Source organism: Miniopterus natalensis, chromosome 9, assembly GCF_054644295.1.
Source record: "Miniopterus natalensis isolate mMinNat1 chromosome 9, mMinNat1.hap1, whole genome shotgun sequence".
NCBI classification, from domain to species: Eukaryota; Metazoa; Chordata; class Mammalia; order Chiroptera; family Miniopteridae; genus Miniopterus; species Miniopterus natalensis.
Genome location: NC_142089.1, coordinates 15,256,324 through 15,273,662, shown reverse-complemented (window position 1 = coordinate 15,273,662; position 17,339 = coordinate 15,256,324). Strand labels below are relative to the sequence as shown.

At 50.7% G+C, this 17,339-nt stretch overlaps 1 protein-coding gene across 1 annotated transcript; it reads left to right on the top strand.

Annotated features, from left to right (window-relative positions):
• The first annotated feature begins 402 nt into the window (after positions 1–402).
• On the top strand, positions 403–10,342 carry FGR (FGR proto-oncogene, Src family tyrosine kinase). Its single transcript, XM_016219599.2, has 11 exons — positions 403–622; positions 1,093–1,195; positions 1,799–1,897; positions 5,356–5,459; positions 5,709–5,858; positions 6,525–6,680; positions 6,778–6,957; positions 7,554–7,630; positions 7,871–8,024; positions 9,309–9,440; positions 9,562–10,342. Exons 1-11 carry the CDS (start codon positions 403–405, stop codon positions 9,768–9,770), a joined length of 1,584 nt encoding a protein of 527 aa, XP_016075085.2. The 3' UTR covers positions 9,771–10,342.
• The last annotated feature ends 6,997 nt before the right edge of the window (positions 10,343–17,339 follow it).

Below are 17,339 nucleotides of genomic sequence, written 5' to 3'. Positions count from 1 at the left end.
CACACAAAAGGCACACATGAGCACTCTGAAGGAGTCATAGAAATACCAAATATTGAAGCAATAGGAGGCAAAATATATAAATGAGCACAGCAACATTTGGAAGCAGAAAACCAGCCCCACTGAGGATACACACACTCTCTCCAAGCACACTAAGGCAGCTGGTAGGTAGATCAGTGGTAGCCCTGCCTACCTTTATCCCTCACTAGGGAGGAGCCCCTACTGCAGACCTGAGAGGGAAAGCTGCATGCTTGTGACAGAGTCATTGGCTAGGCAGCTGGACCTGGTGGGGTGTATGTGTGTATGCAGGTGCGCACACGCATGCATGCATATGTGCATAGTGGGGCATATCTGGCAGGGGCCCCCGAGTGAGGCATACCCCCATTTTTTAGCAGGGCACCTGGAATGGGCTGTGTGTTCTGCAAGAAGTCGGAGCCGGGGCCCAAGGAGGATGTTGGCCTGGAAGGGGACTTCAGGAGCTACGGGGCTGCAGACCGCTATGGCCCTGACCCTACTCAGGCCCGGCCTGTGTCCTCCTTTGCCCATATCCCCAACTATAACAACTTCTCCCCTCAGCCCACCAGCCCCGCCTTCCTCGATGGGGGCACCATCACGGGCATCTCAGGTGAGTTGTAGGCTGGAGGCAGGCACTACCTGGACCCTGGGAGAAGGGAAGATACGGACTTGTCCTTAGGAGTCTCCAGTATGGCATGGGAAACACAGCCCTGCTTTCCTCGTGCGCCCTGAGGGAATACACACAGCCCTAGCCTCAGAAACCCCAGTCTGCGGGGGAAACAGCTCTGTCCCAGTCTCAGAGAGGGACCCCTGTGGCAGCTGCAAAAGGGAAGTCTTCTTGACCAGGAAGAGGAGGAATTGGTGACCCGGCTACTCCCCAAGTTGGCAGGGATGAGTGTTAATGTGTGTGTCCTGAATCCAAGAGGGGCCAAGCTGTGAAGCCCGAGTTGGAAATCCATGGGATTCCAGAGGCCTAGGGAAGCAGGGCACAGCAGTGGGAAGGCACAGTGCCCGGCTGAGGGACAGAACTCTAGGAGTACAGCTGGTGCCCTACTCTGCTGAGTAGCCTTGACTCTGCAGGAACTGGGGTGACCCTGTTCATCGCCCTGTATGACTATGAGGCCCGGACAGAAGATGACCTCACCTTCATGAAGGGTGAGAAGTTCCACATCCTGAACAGCAAGTAAGTGACCTGGATTGGGAGTAGGACCCGAGCAGAATTCTACCTGGTCCCTCTCCTCAGAAAACTCCAGCCTAGTTGGAGACAGATAAATGACAATAACAATCCTGGGTAATTACTACTATGTAAGGAACTGTGAGCATGGAAAGAGCACCAAACGTGATCTCCAGGTTGGTGGTGATCAGGGCAGGTGTCCTGGAGGAGGTGATTTCTAAGCTGAGACTAGTGAAATGAATAGACGTTGAAGGAAGAGGTGAGAAAAGAGGAAGAGAAAGCCAGAGAGAATGAAACTAACTGATGACTCCTGGAAACTACCAAGTGGTTCAGTGTAGGTGGGTCATACAGTATGCGGTGAACAGAGAGAGCAGAGGCTGGAGAGGTGTATGGGAGCATATCTGCAGGGCTTCATAAGCCATGTTGAGGAGTCTTCTGGGACAGCTATAGTGGCTGGGGTCAGAACAGATAAAAGCTCTGGGGGGGGGGGGTTGTCCAAGGCAAGGGGTTAGCAGGACCAGTCTCCACCTGATCTTTTGTGTGGCCCTGCCTGGCTCTAAGGTGCGCCAGGGGCTAAGTTGATGCTGACACCCCCTGTTCTTGTGCCTGCAGTGAAGGTGACTGGTGGGAGGCTCGGTCACTCAGCTCCGGACAAACTGGCTACATCCCCAGCAATTATGTGGCCCCTGTGGACTCCATCCAGGCTGAAGAGTGAGTAGGGGTTGAGGGGAGACCAGCCCTATGAACAGTATCTGGAGTCCACACCCAAAGTCACCTCTTGGGCAAGTCACAGCTCCACTCCATCTCCTTATCTATAATTCTGTAAGGTCATTGTGAGAATAAAAGAAGATGATAATAATAGCAGATGATACTTACCTAGTATCTACTATGTTCTGGGCGCTATTCAGAATGCTTTCTGTGTATTAATGGAGTTAGGAACTAATATTGTTTTACAAATGAGGAAACTAAGGTGCAGAGAAATTAAATACCCTGCACAAGTTCACATAGCTAGTAAGTAGGTGGAGCGGGTGTTTGAACCCAGATCGTCTGGCTGCATTTGCTAAGCATTGTACATATTGTCTCTCAGTGATAACAACAGCACATGGGCTTTAAAAAATTGTAAAATGCTAAACAAATGCAAGGGATATTACTTAGAATTAATTCTATTAAGGAGGCAGGGAATTATTCACGGAGTACCTTTATATACTACTGTACCTGAGTACCTGAGATACTACTACAGGTACATTACCTACCTTGATTCATTTACTTCTCACAATAACATTATTGATATTACTGTCATCCCCATTTTACAGATGAGGAAACTGAGGCTCATACTTTTTTTTTATCCTCACATATACATATATATATGGGAAAAGGAAAGATTGGAGAGACTTCAGAGTGAGAGTTAGCAGGACTTGACTGATTTGCCACTGGGGTATGGTGAGTGGGAGGAATCCAGGGTGGCCCGAAGTCTTCTTGAGGAACTGGGTGGGTGATGATACCATTTGCTAAAGTGGGGAACATAGGGGCAGGTCAGTTTCTAGAGGGGACTTGTTGGGTTCAGTTTCATGGATAGGAGTACCCAGGCAGAGGAGCCCACCAGCAAGTAGATTCGGTTGTATTTTGCATGAGAGGTGTCCAGCCCGTGCCAAGCCATCCCCTGAATGAGCTCAGAGGAGGGGCATCTTCTTCTAATTGGCACCAAGGCTCTTAGTTTGTTGTGGATCTTGCCTCTGGCACACCTGGGCTGGGGTGGAAACTTGGGACTCTTCATGGTGGAGACGATAATTAAAGCTGTCTGGGGGTGAAGGAAGAGGGAGGAATGTGAGAGAGATTGGCCCTAGGACCCAACTTTGAAGACAGCTGCCCTTGAAAGAGAAGGGAGGTTGCTGGCAAACCAAGCCACGTCCGAGCAGCCAAGAGGGCGGAGGGCTGGTTTGAGGAAACAAGAGAGATGAGTATCAGAGGCTTCCACTGGATTTGGCAACGGGGGTGACCTTTGTGAGAGATCTGAGTGAAGAGGGTGGGAGGCCAGACAGCAGAGCCTGGGAGGGAGATGGAGGTGAGGAAGCGGAGACCCAAGTGTGAAGCGCTTCTTCAAGTGAAGGGAAGAGGTGAGATCTAACAATGTTGATGGCAAGGTGGGGCTTAGAACAGCTTCCTTTGGGGAAGGAAGAAATGTAGGCATACGTAGAGGTTGCAGGGCTGGAGAGGCTGTAGTTGGGGGCTGGTTGGTGGGGGAAGTGTTTCTGAGCAGAGGCGAGTGGACAGGGTTCAGAGCTCAAATGGGGTGAGGACTTCATCTGTGGAGGGTTGTAGGAGGCATGAAGGAGAGGAGATGATGCAGAAGATGAGAGATGCTGTGTCCACATCTTGGGGGCAGTGTCATGAGGCCCTGAGAGGCACTCAGTGCAGTGTCGCTGTTAAGAATAGTGTAGTGGTTAAGAGTGCAGGCCCTAGAGCAGACTGCTTGGGTTCCTATTCTGGCATCGCAGCTTAAGAGCACTGTGGTTTGGGGCAAGTTGCTTAACCATAAGATATCTCAATTTCCTCATCTGTCTAATGGGAGGTAATAATAGTACTTACCTCACAGCCTTGTTATAAGAATTAAATAAATACATGTATGTATTAAAGCAGAGCCTGACACAAAATAAGTGCTGTTATTATAATATTAATTATTAAGGAAGTAGCTAATGTCATGGGTGTCAGTGGGGGCAGGGCTTTGAAAAAACTTGGAAATGTGTCCTGTTGACACAGTCCTTCAACAGTTCCTCCTTCCTCATCCTGCCTGGACACTCCATTTGCCAATGCCTTCCCTTGTTCCCCAAAATGTACCTAGTACCCAGGTGTGGGATGACAATTTCAGAGTTCACTATGACTGCCACCTCCCCTGATTTGAAAACTATGCTCCTTTTAATTGAGCCCAAGGTGGTCATGGGCCAATTTGGTGATCTAATGACATCTGATTCTTCTATGGCACCTGTGGTCACTTTATCTCTCCAGTGTACTTTCACAGTTGGTTTGAGGGTACAATTCAGTCTCAGAAGAATATCCAAGAGAGCCCAGCCGGGCGTGACTCAGCTGTTGAGCGTCCACCTAGGATCCAGGCGATAGGGGTTCGATTCCCGGTCAGGGAACATGCCCGGGTTGTGGGCTGCAGCCGATCAATGACTCTCATCATTGATGTTTCTATCTGTCTCTCTCCCTCTCCTTTCCTCTCTCTGAAATCAATAAAGATATATATATATATATTTTTTTTAAAAAAAAGAATATCCAAGAGAGAGCAGGAATGCTCAAGGCCTGAAGTTGAAGTTGAGACTTAGAACAATATCCATATTTAAGAGAGTGGAGGAAAAGCAGCAGTCGGAGCCAGGAAGGAGCAGTCAGAAAGTGGGGAAGAGCAACAGGAAAGAGTAGTGATCTGGAAGCCAGAGGAGGAAAGGGATTGCCAGTGGGTGTGGGGAGAGGGATCTGAGTGATTGCCTGGGACAGTGTGAAAAGAACTAGGGTGGGCTGCAAAGGATTTCAAATACAGCTTATCGCAGGCCTTGCAAGCAGGTCACTTCTCTTCTCCCAGCCTCAAGTTCCTCATCTGTAAAATGAACTCATGGAGGAGCAGTAATGAGATGGACTAATGGACTGGTGGTGCCCTGATGAGGTCATTAGTCACTTGGGTTCTAGCAATTTTAATTCAAGAGAAACCCAGAGCCTGGCCGGGCATGGCTCAGCAACTGAGCATTCACCTAGGATCCAGGAAATCGCGGTTCAATTCCCAGTCAGGGACATGCCCGAGCTGCGGGCTCCATCCCCAGCTGGGGCACAGAGGAGGCGGTGATCAATGACTCTCATCATTGATGTTTCTATCTATCTCTCTCCCTCTCCCTTCCTCTCTCTGAAATCAATAAAGATATATTTAAAAAAAAGAGAGAGAGAGAGAAACCCAGAGAGTGGAGAGGAGAAGCCTAACCGTTATTGGGCACCTACTGTGTGCCAAGCATTCTAATTCCCCCTTTCTGTGATCCTCATACCCAGGCTGTGAAGCAGGTGTGTGGGCACCCTTTCAAGGGTGAGGACACTGAACCTTGGCTTTTGAGGTGACTTTTCCCAGGAGGTCGACTTGGGGGTTGAACTGGGTGTGTACGTAACTCTTGTTGGCCCTTTCCCAACAGGTGGTACTTTGGAAAGATGGGAAGGAAGGACTCGGAGAGGCTGCTGCTCTCCTCTGGCAACCCCCAGGGAGCCTTTCTCGTTCGGGAGAGCGAGACGACAAAAGGTGCGGCCTGTGCCAGGTCTGGCCCTTGACGGGGACTGTTAGGGTGGGGCTAGGAGGGGTTGGTGGGGCTAGGAGTGGTGGGGTGGGGCTTGGGTCAGGGCCAAGACTGGAACCTGGAGGGGCAGAGCTAAGGCTGGGACTGGGTTCGAGAGATGTGGCTGTCCACCTTCAGAGCCCCCAGTCTTGTGCCTCTCCCAGCTTCCAAACTGGGACTGGGAAAGCAGGCCTGAAGGTGACCCTTCCCAACAGGCGCCTACTCTCTGTCCATCCGGGATTGGGACCAGGCCAGGGGCGATCACGTGAAACATTACAAGATCCGAAAGCTGGACACGGGTGGCTACTACATCACTGCGCGGGCCCAGTTTGACTCGGTGCAGGAGCTGGTGCAGCACTACATGGGTGAGGGGGGCGGGCCCTTGGGACTGACATGTGCTGCAGATCCCTGACCCAACCCACTGAGACTGAGGCCCAGAGGAGGGATCTCCAACCCTGGAGGGGCAGGCCACGACTAGAACCCAGTCTGGGCTCTCACCCAGGATACTGCTCCATAGGATTCCAGAGGAAACTGAGGCATGAGACTGTTAGTTCCAGACCGAAGTGGCGCCCCCTAATATTTAAGCTGGGTAGGAGGCAGAATAGGACTGACTTGGAGGATGGGCTGTGGAGTTAAGGGGAAGGTGGGAATCATGCCCAGGTTTCTGCTTTAGTTGATTAGGGTAAGGATGAGGGCCATGGAAGAGCGAGGGTCACATGGCCACATCTCTGTGTGGAATCCTCAACTCCATTTCCACTTGTCAGAATCCCATCCTATCCTTGGAAGCCAGCTGAAAGCCACCTTCTACGGGAAGTCCCCCAATCCTTACAGAGATCACCTCACCCTCTTGGTGCCACCTTCTTCCCTGGGCACCAACATGTTCACCTACTCAGTGGGCTGAATTGCCTTCTGCCCTGGCCTGTGACCTCACCTGTGGCCTAGTTCCTTATAACTGATCTTGGAGGCTGAGATGGGATGAGGAATGTGGGTCCTTCAGGCCCGACTGTGACCTCCAACACCCCGCTCCCCAGAGGTGAACGACGGGCTGTGCCACCTGCTCACAGCGGCCTGCACTACCATGAAACCACAAACGCTGGGGCTGGCCAAGGACGCCTGGGAGATCAGCCGCAGTTCCATCACGCTCGAGCGCCGTCTGGGCACCGGTTGCTTCGGGGATGTGTGGCTGGGTACGGAGATCCCAGGGGCCAGGGCCGGGTTCCAGGGCAAGAGCGAGGGCTAGGGTTGGCAGGCAGCCCATCCTGATGAGCCGCTGGTGCCCGGCAGGCATGTGGAACTCTAGCACGAAGGTGGCGGTGAAGACGCTGAAGCCCGGCACCATGTCCCCGAAGGCCTTCCTGGAGGAGGCGCAGGTCATGAAGTTGCTGCGACACGACAAGCTGGTGCAGCTGTACGCCGTGGTGTCGGAGGAACCCATCTACATTGTGACGGAGTTCATGTGCCATGGTGAGGAGCGGGGTCAGGGAGTGAAGTCTGGGGGGCAGGACTTGGGGTAAGGTTTAGGTGAGGGTCTCTGGGGGGAGGGACTTGGGTGGTGATCTGTGATGGGAGGAAGCACAATGGGCAGAAACCGAGAGAGTGCTGGGAGTGGGGTCAGGTCCAAGTTAGACCAGGCGGGGTCTGGGTCTGGGTCTGGGTCTGGGTCTGGGTCTGGGTCTGGGTCTGGGTCTGGGTCTGGGTCTGGGTCTGGGTCTGGGGAAGGAGCCTCTGGCTTGGGGTGTGGTCAGCTGGCCGGCAGGCTTGGGCGAGTGAAGGCGGGATCTGTGATGTAGTAGGGACGGAGGCAGCGTCTGTGTGGCGGGTGTCTAGCAGGGGATGTAGTAAGAGAAGAAAAGAGATGTGTCAAGGTGTCTGTGGGCCTGGGTGAGGTTTGTGAAGGGTTGAGGTACCTGGCGGGATCCTGAGTGCGAGTGGCTCTAAATGAGAGGGCTGGGAGCAGGAGATGGGTTCTGGAGAGGGGTGGGGCCAAGGGTGACAAGGCTGGCCTGGAGCTGGGGTGGGGGTAAGGCCTTTCTGCTGATTTTCTGGGTTCCTCTCCCCAGGTAGCTTGCTGGAGTTCCTCAAAGACCAAGAGGGCCAGGATTTGAGGCTGCCCCAGTTGGTGGACATGGCAGCCCAGGTAAACTGGGACAGTAGCCTTCATTTCTCAGATACCCCGCCCCATTAACCTTCCACAAATCCCTGTGCCCTTAAACACTTAGTGGGTGGACATGCAGCCCCAACCACTATATCAGCTGTGTGAGCTGAGGCAGGGCACTGCCCGTTTCTGAGCCTCAGTCTCCTCATTTGCAAAGTTGGTTTTTCAAATGATCCGTCACATAGCTGTGGTGTTCCCATCTCTCCACACCTTGGCCCCCAGGTGGCTGGGGGCATGGCCTACATGGAGCGCATGAACTACATCCACCGTGACCTGAGGGCAGCCAACATCCTGGTGGGGGAGCAGCTGGTGTGCAAGATCGCTGACTTTGGGCTGGCTCGGCTCATCGAGGACGACGAGTACAATCCCCGACAAGGTGCCCTGCCCCATCCCACCCTGGGGCCGCGCACCCCGCACCCCTTCCCCACCCCAGACCGTCCGGGACACTCCCATCCTGACATAGCGTGAGAGACCACTCTGGGTTCAATTCCAAGCTGCTTTGCTTACCAGCCATGTGGCCTTGGGCAAATCACCTAACCTCTGTGAGCTAATTTTTCTCATCTGTAAAATGAAAATATTCAGACAATAGTAAGCCAGTAAATAGTTATCGGGCACTAGGTACTGTTATAAGTCTCACGTGAAAGTCAGTAAGTGTCCTAGCATGAAGTGTGTAGCCAAAAGGCCTGGTCTAAATCCTAACCACCTGCAAGCTGCGGCCTGCCTCCCTTTCCTTATCTGTACAATAGGGGTAATAATAGCAAATATCTCAAGGGGTTTTTGTGAGGTTTAAATGAGTTAATGCATGTAAATCACTCAAGACAGCACCCGACATGTAGTAAAGACGATACAGCAGGTCCTTGAATAATGTCAATTTGTTCAACGTCATTTCATTATAACATTGATGAGAGAAAAAATTAATTCCCAGCGGGGGCCACTGTCTGTGTGGAGTTTGCACGTTCTACCCATGTCTGCGTGGGTTTCCTCTGGGGCCTCCGGCTTCCTCCCTCATCCCAGAGCCATGCGTGTGCGTGAATGGGTGTGTCTGCATCACCCCTGTCTGAGTGAGTGTGTGCCAGTGCACCTGCAATGGGAGGGCATCCCATTCAGGGTGGGGGTCCCGATTTGGCCCTGAGCTGCTGGGAGAGGCTCCGGTCACCCTCCACCCTAAACTGGAATAAGCAGCTTGGAAAATAATTATCTTATGTGTTTTTATTCATCTTTCTTAAATGTATGTACAGCTCACATTTATCTCACTGTTTAATATTAGAAGTGTTTTGGGTGTTTATTTAGAAGTTTGGTGATGTTTTGTGACCAGAAATATGCTGTAGGAACTTACCTCTTGTTTTTATCAATTACTGGCCTGTGGTGAAATTGGTTTTGTTATACGTCATTTCAACTAAAGTTGCACTTTCCAAGAACCTACTAACGACATTAAGTGAAGACTTACTGTACAAGTGTTAGATGTTATTATTATGAGAATTATTACAATGTTTGTGAAGTGCCCAGCACTATACTAGACACGTAGTAAGTGCTGGCTAAATACTGGATCCTTTCTGTTATGCCCAGAGAACTCTACTCAGGGTCCCCCATCTTAAAGACACCATTCTTTTAATCCAGGGACCCCCCTCACTAACTTTCCCTTCTCCTCCAATCTCTCCAGGGGCCAAGTTTCCCATCAAGTGGACGGCCCCAGAGGCTGCCCTTTATGGCAGATTCACCATCAAATCAGATGTGTGGTCCTTTGGAATCCTACTCACTGAACTCATCAGCAAGGGCCGAGTCCCTTACCCAGGTTTGCTGGGGGAGGTGGAGGTGGAGGTGGAGGTGGAAGGGTGGTTATGGGGAAGGACTTCCTCCTGGCTGCTGCTTTGGGAGAGGCTAGACCCCCTGACTGATGGAGCCCCACCCTCCAGGCATGAATAATCGGGAAGTGTTGGAGCAGGTGGAGCATGGCTACCACATGCCGTGCCCCCCAGGCTGCCCAGTATCCCTGTATGAGGCCATGTTGCAGACCTGGCGTCTGGATCCAGAGGAGAGGCCTACGTTCGAGTACCTGCAGTCCTTCCTGGAGGACTACTTCACCTCCTCAGAACCCCAGTACCAGCCTGGGGATCAGGCATAGCCTGTTTGGGCACCCGTCACCTCACTGAGGGGTACCCACCAGGCCCTTTTCAACCCCCCAGGCCCTGGTCCCAAAGCCCCCAGGGTCATAGCATGTCAGAGCAAGCAGGATGCTCTGAGACCATTGAGGGCAACCACTCATTTTAAAGATGGGCAAATCAAGGCTCAGAGATGATCCCTCACCCAGTGTAGCCACAGGCACTATTTCTCTCCTTACAATTTAGGACCGTATATGCCTCTGGTCTCCCTACTCCTCCCCTCCCCCCAAAAAAGAAATGCTCAGACCTTATCTAGTTATTTATAAAACTATATCCTTTCCCTCACCTCCCATCTCTGCATTCCTACTTTGTCATCCCACCCTGGTCCAGGACCCCAGAATTCACCTCCTACTCAATTCTCTTGTGACTGTAGGTTACAAAGGGAGGGGAAAACTTTGCTGGATCCCTTTCCCACTGGGTGTACCCTGTAGTCCAGGACTGAGGTCCAAGGCCCAGACTGAGGAAGAGGGTTGCTGAGGGCTCCCTTCCCTGAATCATGTGTGTGTGTTTATTGATTTTGTAAATAAGAAAAATGACAATATGAATCCTTGAGCTATGAAAATGCCTTCCTTTGGGAGGGATGGTGGTCAGTGGGAGGTGAGTGGGACTGCTTTGGCTGCTGGGAAGCGTACACAAGGGGTGTTTTAAGACACCCAAAAGTCCTGATGCTCGTCCCCATTGAGTGTAGGACAAGTTAAGAGATGGATACAAAAGACAAGCAGCTGGACACCAAAATGTCACCTTCATTACTAATGTGGCTTTCAGTCTGTGTGCAGTAGGTTTGCTAATTCTTTACTTGATTTCCACAGATTTACTGTTCATTACAGGCATAGCAGCAGGCCTCCCCCAATAGGGGCAGTGGGGGAAGATCAGTGGACCCTCTGCAGTTCCCCCAAAAGAAGACAGATGGGAGGGAGGAGAGAGGCCTGACAGTTAGTCTAGCTCATTGGATCTCACTCAGGGCAGTTCTGTCCCCTAGAGGGTTTTGGAGAGGTTGGAGGCATTTTTATTTGTGACAATGACTAGGGCCTCCTATTGTCATTGAGTGGGCAGAGGTTGAAGGTGCTAAATAATCTGCCATGCACCTATGTAATGAGGAATTGTTCCACCCCCAGGTCCGCCTTTGAGACACTCTGACAGCTGAAGTGCATCTATATGGAAACAGGGAACAGAGTATAAGGATTCTCACCTCTCCCATCAGGAAATTGTTGACCCCTGACTTACTAAGAGGTGGACAGGGAAAAGGGCTGGGAGCTAGGAATCACTGCTGCAATTGGCAAACAATTGCTAAGCATTAACTTTGCTCAGGGCTGTTTGCTAGGCAGGACCCCAGGAACACAAACATGAACAAGACCAGTCCCTATCCTGAAGGCGTTCAGTCAAGCTGGAGAGAAATAACAACAATTCATTTATTAAGTGTCTGATGAATACTAGATGTGTTTACATCCATGTAATCTAGTCCTGAGTCTGGTTCTATGATGAGGAAACTGAGGCTCAGGGCTCACAGCTATATGTGACAGAGCTGGGATTTAAATCCTGGTTTCACACTAAAGCCTATGATCTTTCTACCAGACTTCACTGCCTCTGGGCTTTGGGAAGAAATCATATCTGCCCCAGGTGGATGTTTGGAAAATCACTCTTCCTCTAGATTTTGATAGAAAGTGTCCCTGGAAACCCAAGTTGAGTGACCTAAAGGAAAGGGGACAAGGTGGCCAATACAGATTGTGAGTTCCCTGTGTTCAACCCTGTGCTAGGGGTTGCTGAATGGGAGCAATAATATAGAGAGAGGCCAAGTAGCTGCTTAGAGAGGTGGTCACGGGAGTGGGAGCCTTGGCTCTGCACATTCAAATTTGCAGGTGTCAAGGCTTCCTGAGGCTTCTCTAGCCAACTAAATTCACAAGAGCCTGATGTATAAGCCAGAGTCCCAGTGTTTCCATCTGTCATGTAAGCAGATAAGAGCACAGTTCTAGAGCTTTACTGCCTGGTGTGAATGTGGTTTCCACCACTTGCTAGCTGTGTGATTTTGTGCAAGTTATTAATCCCTCCAAGCCTCAGTCTCCTCATCTGTGAAATGGCAATAAATGCTCAATACATGCTAGCTCTCTTTGTTATACCTTTTATAAATTATTTACTCTATGCTAGGTATCCTGCTAAGTGCATGCTACCATTTATTCCTCACACAACTCTATGAGGAAAAGGTATCTTCATTTGACTGATAGGGAAACTGAGGCACAGTGAAGTAAATAGGTTACAGGACATAACTGGCAGAGCAGGGGCTTGAACCAGATCCTCTGACTTCAAAACCAGTCCTCTTAGTCTATAGTCTTTTCCTGGGACCAAAATATTTTTGTCTGCCTCATGGAACTCCCTGCCTGGTACCTGGATGGCCACTGAGTTTAAACGAAGGCCCAGCAGGACAGTGAACCACATGGAGTTCACTAGGCCCTCTCTGCTCAGCAGAGACCAGAGCCTCCTGAGTCTGGAATCCCTGTATCTATTGGTTCCCTGCCCCTCCCTCTGGTGCAGCTGAATAAATTCTCCCTTGCACCCCCTTTTCTGTGCATCCTTCTGTTCCCTTCAGATAGAGCACAATGCAATTGATTAGGCCTCTGTTTTCTCAATTTCAATCACATTCTCGCCCTGCCTCCCTGAGATTACAGGCGGGTCACCTTGATTGAGGTTTCCACTGTTCACAAAACCCTTCAGTCGTTTACAAAACCATCTCTTGCCTCATTCACTCCCCCACCTGGCTCTTCTCCTCCCAATGCGTGGATTTTACTGGCTTAAGACTCAGAGGGCAGTTTTATTTCCAAGTTCATGGTGGTGGTGGGGGGGACACACATAATTGACTAATGCTGGGTGTTTCGCATGCATCATCTAATATGATGCTCCCGAGGCAGGGCAGAAGTGTGGTTATTCTGGGTTTATAGAAGAGGAAACAAAGACTCTGAGAGGCTACGACACTTGCCGAAGGTCATACAGCTGGATGGTAGAGTCAGAATTTGAACCCAGGTTTGTGTGACTTCAAAGTCTCATGCATCCCACTATGTCACATTCCTTTATTTAATGGAGCAGCAGGGGAAAGTATAATACTAACCCAGAGTCAGGCCCAGGGATGGCATGGTGCAGATAGAGGTCTGGGGGTAGTCCCATATATGCTGAGGATTATATTTGTAAAAGAAGCAAGTCATTTATTTTGCATTCATTTATTGATATCTCTTGTAGGCTAGTCCTGCTCAGGAGACAGAACAATAAACAATTACAACACTTAGGGGCAAGGTCAGTCTGGAGGTCAAGGGAGACTTTTTGGAGGATGTGAAAGAAAAGTGCCGGATGAAGCAACCAGAGGGTGAGGGGTGAGATCAGTTCCCACTGAGAGAACAGCACGTGCAAAGGCCCAGAAGTATGACATAACAAGACCAAGTCAAGCAAGTGCAACTAATTATGTATGGGAGGGTTGAGGGTGCAGATGAGGCATGGAAGAAGAAGGTTGGAAGGTCAGAGGCGAGAGGTAGTAGGGTTGGGCCCTGGCCGGTTGGGTCAGTTGGTTGGAGCATCATCTCATACACTAAAAGGTTGAAGGTTCGATTCCCAGTCAGGGCACATACCTAGGTTTGATCCCCAGTTGGAGCACATGCAGGAGGCAACTGATCAATTTTTCTCTCATCTATGTTTCTCTCTCTCTCCCTTTGTCTCTCTAAAAGTCAACAAAAACGTATCGTCAGGTGATGATTTTTTTTTTTTTAATTTTTTTAAAAAAAAGGAGCTATGAGGGTTGGAAAGCCAAGGGGTATGGCCCCTGAGTTGTGAAGAAAAGTCAGAGAGAAATCTATGGGACCTAGAACCTATTGGGGAGTGAGTCTTATCTTGGATCCCACTGTTCTAGTACTGAGCTGGGTGTATTCCCTATCAACTCCAGTAGTTCTCTCCCAGGCACAGTATCAAAGTCTCCCATTCACCCATTACACACACACACACACACACACAGACACAGACACAGACACACACACACACACACACACACACACACACACACACACAAACACGCACACAGGATGGTCCTGCAGAGGTATCTTTACGCCCTCTAGCGGTCGCCCTGAGCACTACGTTTAAAACTGTAGGAAACTTTCCTCTGGGCTGGGACTAGGTCCCTTCAAAACCTTCCCGTCCCATAGGGCGGGAGGCACAGCACAGTTCCTGCTCTCAGAGCTCACAGTAATGGTGATGAGGGTGAAGGAAATAGACACAGGCAGAAAATGGAAAAACAAGGAAGAGTCCTAACTCAGTTGGACCTGGGGAAGCCTGGAAGGCTTCTCAATGGAGGTGTTGCTTCACCAGAAATGTGCAAAAGGTGTAAAAGTTTGCTTGATAAAGAAAACAAGAGAAGGGCATTTCAGACTTGAATGGGACTGTGCAGGTAGTTACAATTAGGTAGGTGTAACTGGAGTGAAGTTTTTGAGGGGGGTTAGTGGCTAAATGTGGAGATGGTGAGGTAGACATGGGTCTTACCTGCCATGCACGCAGGCAAAGTTTTTTGAGCAGGGAAGTTAACAAAATCAGATTCACTTTCCAGAAGGAAATCTCTGGTGACTAATGTCGGAAGAATGGGAAGGGAAGAAGTGGGAGAGGGACACCTCTCTTGGATACAAAGAACCCTACCAGGTCACACTCATAGGACACAGCTTTGAGCAGGCCTGTGAACCAGGCACATGGTGACACCTACAGACCTGTCAGTGGATCCCAGGCTGAGCACCCACAGATAAACAAACATGCACTGATATACACTCAGACACATAACTCAGGTTCAAAAGTCAAGTTGAAAGGAAACCAAGGACATGACAGAACCACATACACCCTGACCTGATGGACACGCAGGAATTCTCTCTCTCTCTCTCTCTCTCTCCCTCTCTCTCTCTCTCTCTCTCTCTCTCTCTCACACACACACACACACACACACACACACACACAGGGGTCCTACACTACCCCCCTGTCTCCCCCAGGGTCCCTCACCACCTCCGGCAGGAACAAAGCTGACCCTTGCCCTCTGGCCCCTGGCCTCTCCTCCCACACCCCCTGCCCAGAGGGAGGAGCTGTTTGAAGTCTGGGCTGCAGCTGGGGTTTCCTGTTGCCTGGAGGAATGTGGGAGGACTTCTGGGGAGGGGGGAGTGGAGAGGGGCCGCCACAGGAGGAGGGGTAATGGGGGCCTGGGGGCCTTAGTTCCCACTGTACCACAGTGAGGAAGGGCTTTCTGCTTCCATGGTCTCTTGGGCCCCAGCTCTGAGCTGCTCTCATCCAGAGGAGGGGAAAACCAAGGCCATAATGGCTCCAGTCCAATGGGCCTCTTGTTCCTGGATCTGTATGTAGCTGAGTGCCTTAGGATAGGTCCCCTCTGTAGACTGGGATGAATCCCTTTTTAGCATTCCACACCTTTCCTGAGAGAACTCCAAGAGGGGGGCCAGCCCCAGAACTTCTGTAGTCAGGGAGGGCAGTGCCCATCACTACCCAAGGCTCATTTCATTTTGCCCTTTCCATGAGCCCCAGGGGCCTGGCTCCAGCCTGCTGCAACTTCTCAGTTATTGCCGTTATTATTATATGACTCAATAACCCCTCACTGTGCCCTTACCAGTTTTCAAAGTGCTTTCACATCCATGTGCTCAGTAAGTCTTGCAAGCGCTGCCTATAACACAGGGAAGGGATTACTCTTCTATTTTATACATATGGAAACGGAAACTCAGAGAGTTTAAGGACACACAGTAAAAGCAGAATCAGAACCAGGTCTATCTGGCTGCTAGACCACATGGCCTCCAAACCCTGAGACCCCACAACTTTAGACTCTCACCTCTATTTCCTAGGGTTTAGCTGTACCACCTTCTGTTTACCTTTGAAACAAAAGTGACTGGAATGACCTGTTCCCAGAAAGGGATGATGCAGGCTCTTCCAAAACCTGGGTCCCCTCCTTCAAGTCTGTTTTCTCAAGGAGCTAACTAACAGCTCTCCTGCCCAGCCTGCGGTGACTCCCACACTGTTTTTAAGGACTGGGTAGCTAACCTTAACTCTTTTAGACTATGGCTGCCAAAGCAGATGTGGAGATTAGACACTAGGTGGCAGCAGCAGCCCATAGGAAGACTCATGAATTTGGGGAGATCTCCCCCAACACAATTTGGAGAGGCTCCAAGAGAAAGACCAGCCCCCAAATGACTGTGAAACCCTGTAATGCTTTATTTCCAACAATGGCCAACACCTTGGCAGTTAAAAGTACACTTCGTCTTTGGGGAGGGGACAGCTGAAGCAGCCTGGGTTGGGAGGGGCATACTTGGAAAACCATACCTAACTTCTATTCTCTCCATGGAGCCATGGACCCTGCTGACTTTGCCCTCTTAAACCTCATCACGTAACCTCTCCCCTCCCATGCTTTCCCCAAACTCCTCTTTATCCCAATGCCCTGGGGCTCCCTATTTCCCTGAAGCCATCCGCATTACCCCATCCGCATTTCCTTCCCAAAACTTGGTTCAGGCTGGGTGGGCGAGAGCATAATAGGTAAGGATGTGAGGGAAGCTAAAAGAAAGGGGAATCTGGGCTTCTCCTACCCTCCCCAATGTCAAAGTCTCTCCAGTGGGGGACCAACTAGGGCAAGATGCCTGCAAGGTGCCTGCAAGATGCTGCTCCCAGATGGGGGCCTTTCCAGCTGGCCACGCCAGTCCCATGATGCCAGATCAATTGGTGTACCATTTAGAGCCCTAGACTTCTCCCACTGCTGCTGCTCCCTCTGCCCCAAAAGGCCAATAAAGAATCCCCCTCAGATCCCTTCTTTTGCCCTCTGGGATTCCAGACTGTCGTAGAAGAAGGGCTTGGGAGAGATAGAGGTATAGGGAAAGAAGCTGCATTTGGCAAAATGTTACCACCTGCCTTTGTCACACACTGCATCACCCTGCATCACCCCACAGGGCCAAAGGAGGAGCCAGAAACAGGTGGGCGAAGGAAAAAGGCAGTGCTGGAGGAACTTCAGACATGGGGAAAGACAGACAAAGCTAATAGACATGGGCAAAGGAATGTCAGACACACTGATGAAGTGGGACTAACTCAGGACCAGTCAGAGCCAGTGTTGGTAGACACTGAGGACGGGACAGCGACCATGCATTATTCATCTCTGTGTCCACTGTGAGCCACACACAGACACTAGGAGAGAAGATCAGACAGAAGCCTGGGGGGTCACAACTCCCTGCATGGCTCAGAGGTTAAGCAGTGGGCTTACTCTACCACTTCCTAATTGGGGGACCTGGACCTAAAGGTGTGCCCTCATCTTTGAAAATGCTAACAGTACCATCTCACCAGGTCTTTGCTGGACTCAAGGGTCCCTGTGGTGTCTAGCAAATGGCAGCAGCAGCAGTTCTCCTCCTTGGGCTGTCCAACTACCTCCCCTTGGTAACCAGGCCCTGGCAGTGCACGTTCCTCCCATCTGTGGGGATGGGCCAGGCAGGGGGCCGGGAGCTAGGAGCTGGGAGCTGGATAACAGATGTGACCTGAAGAGGAGG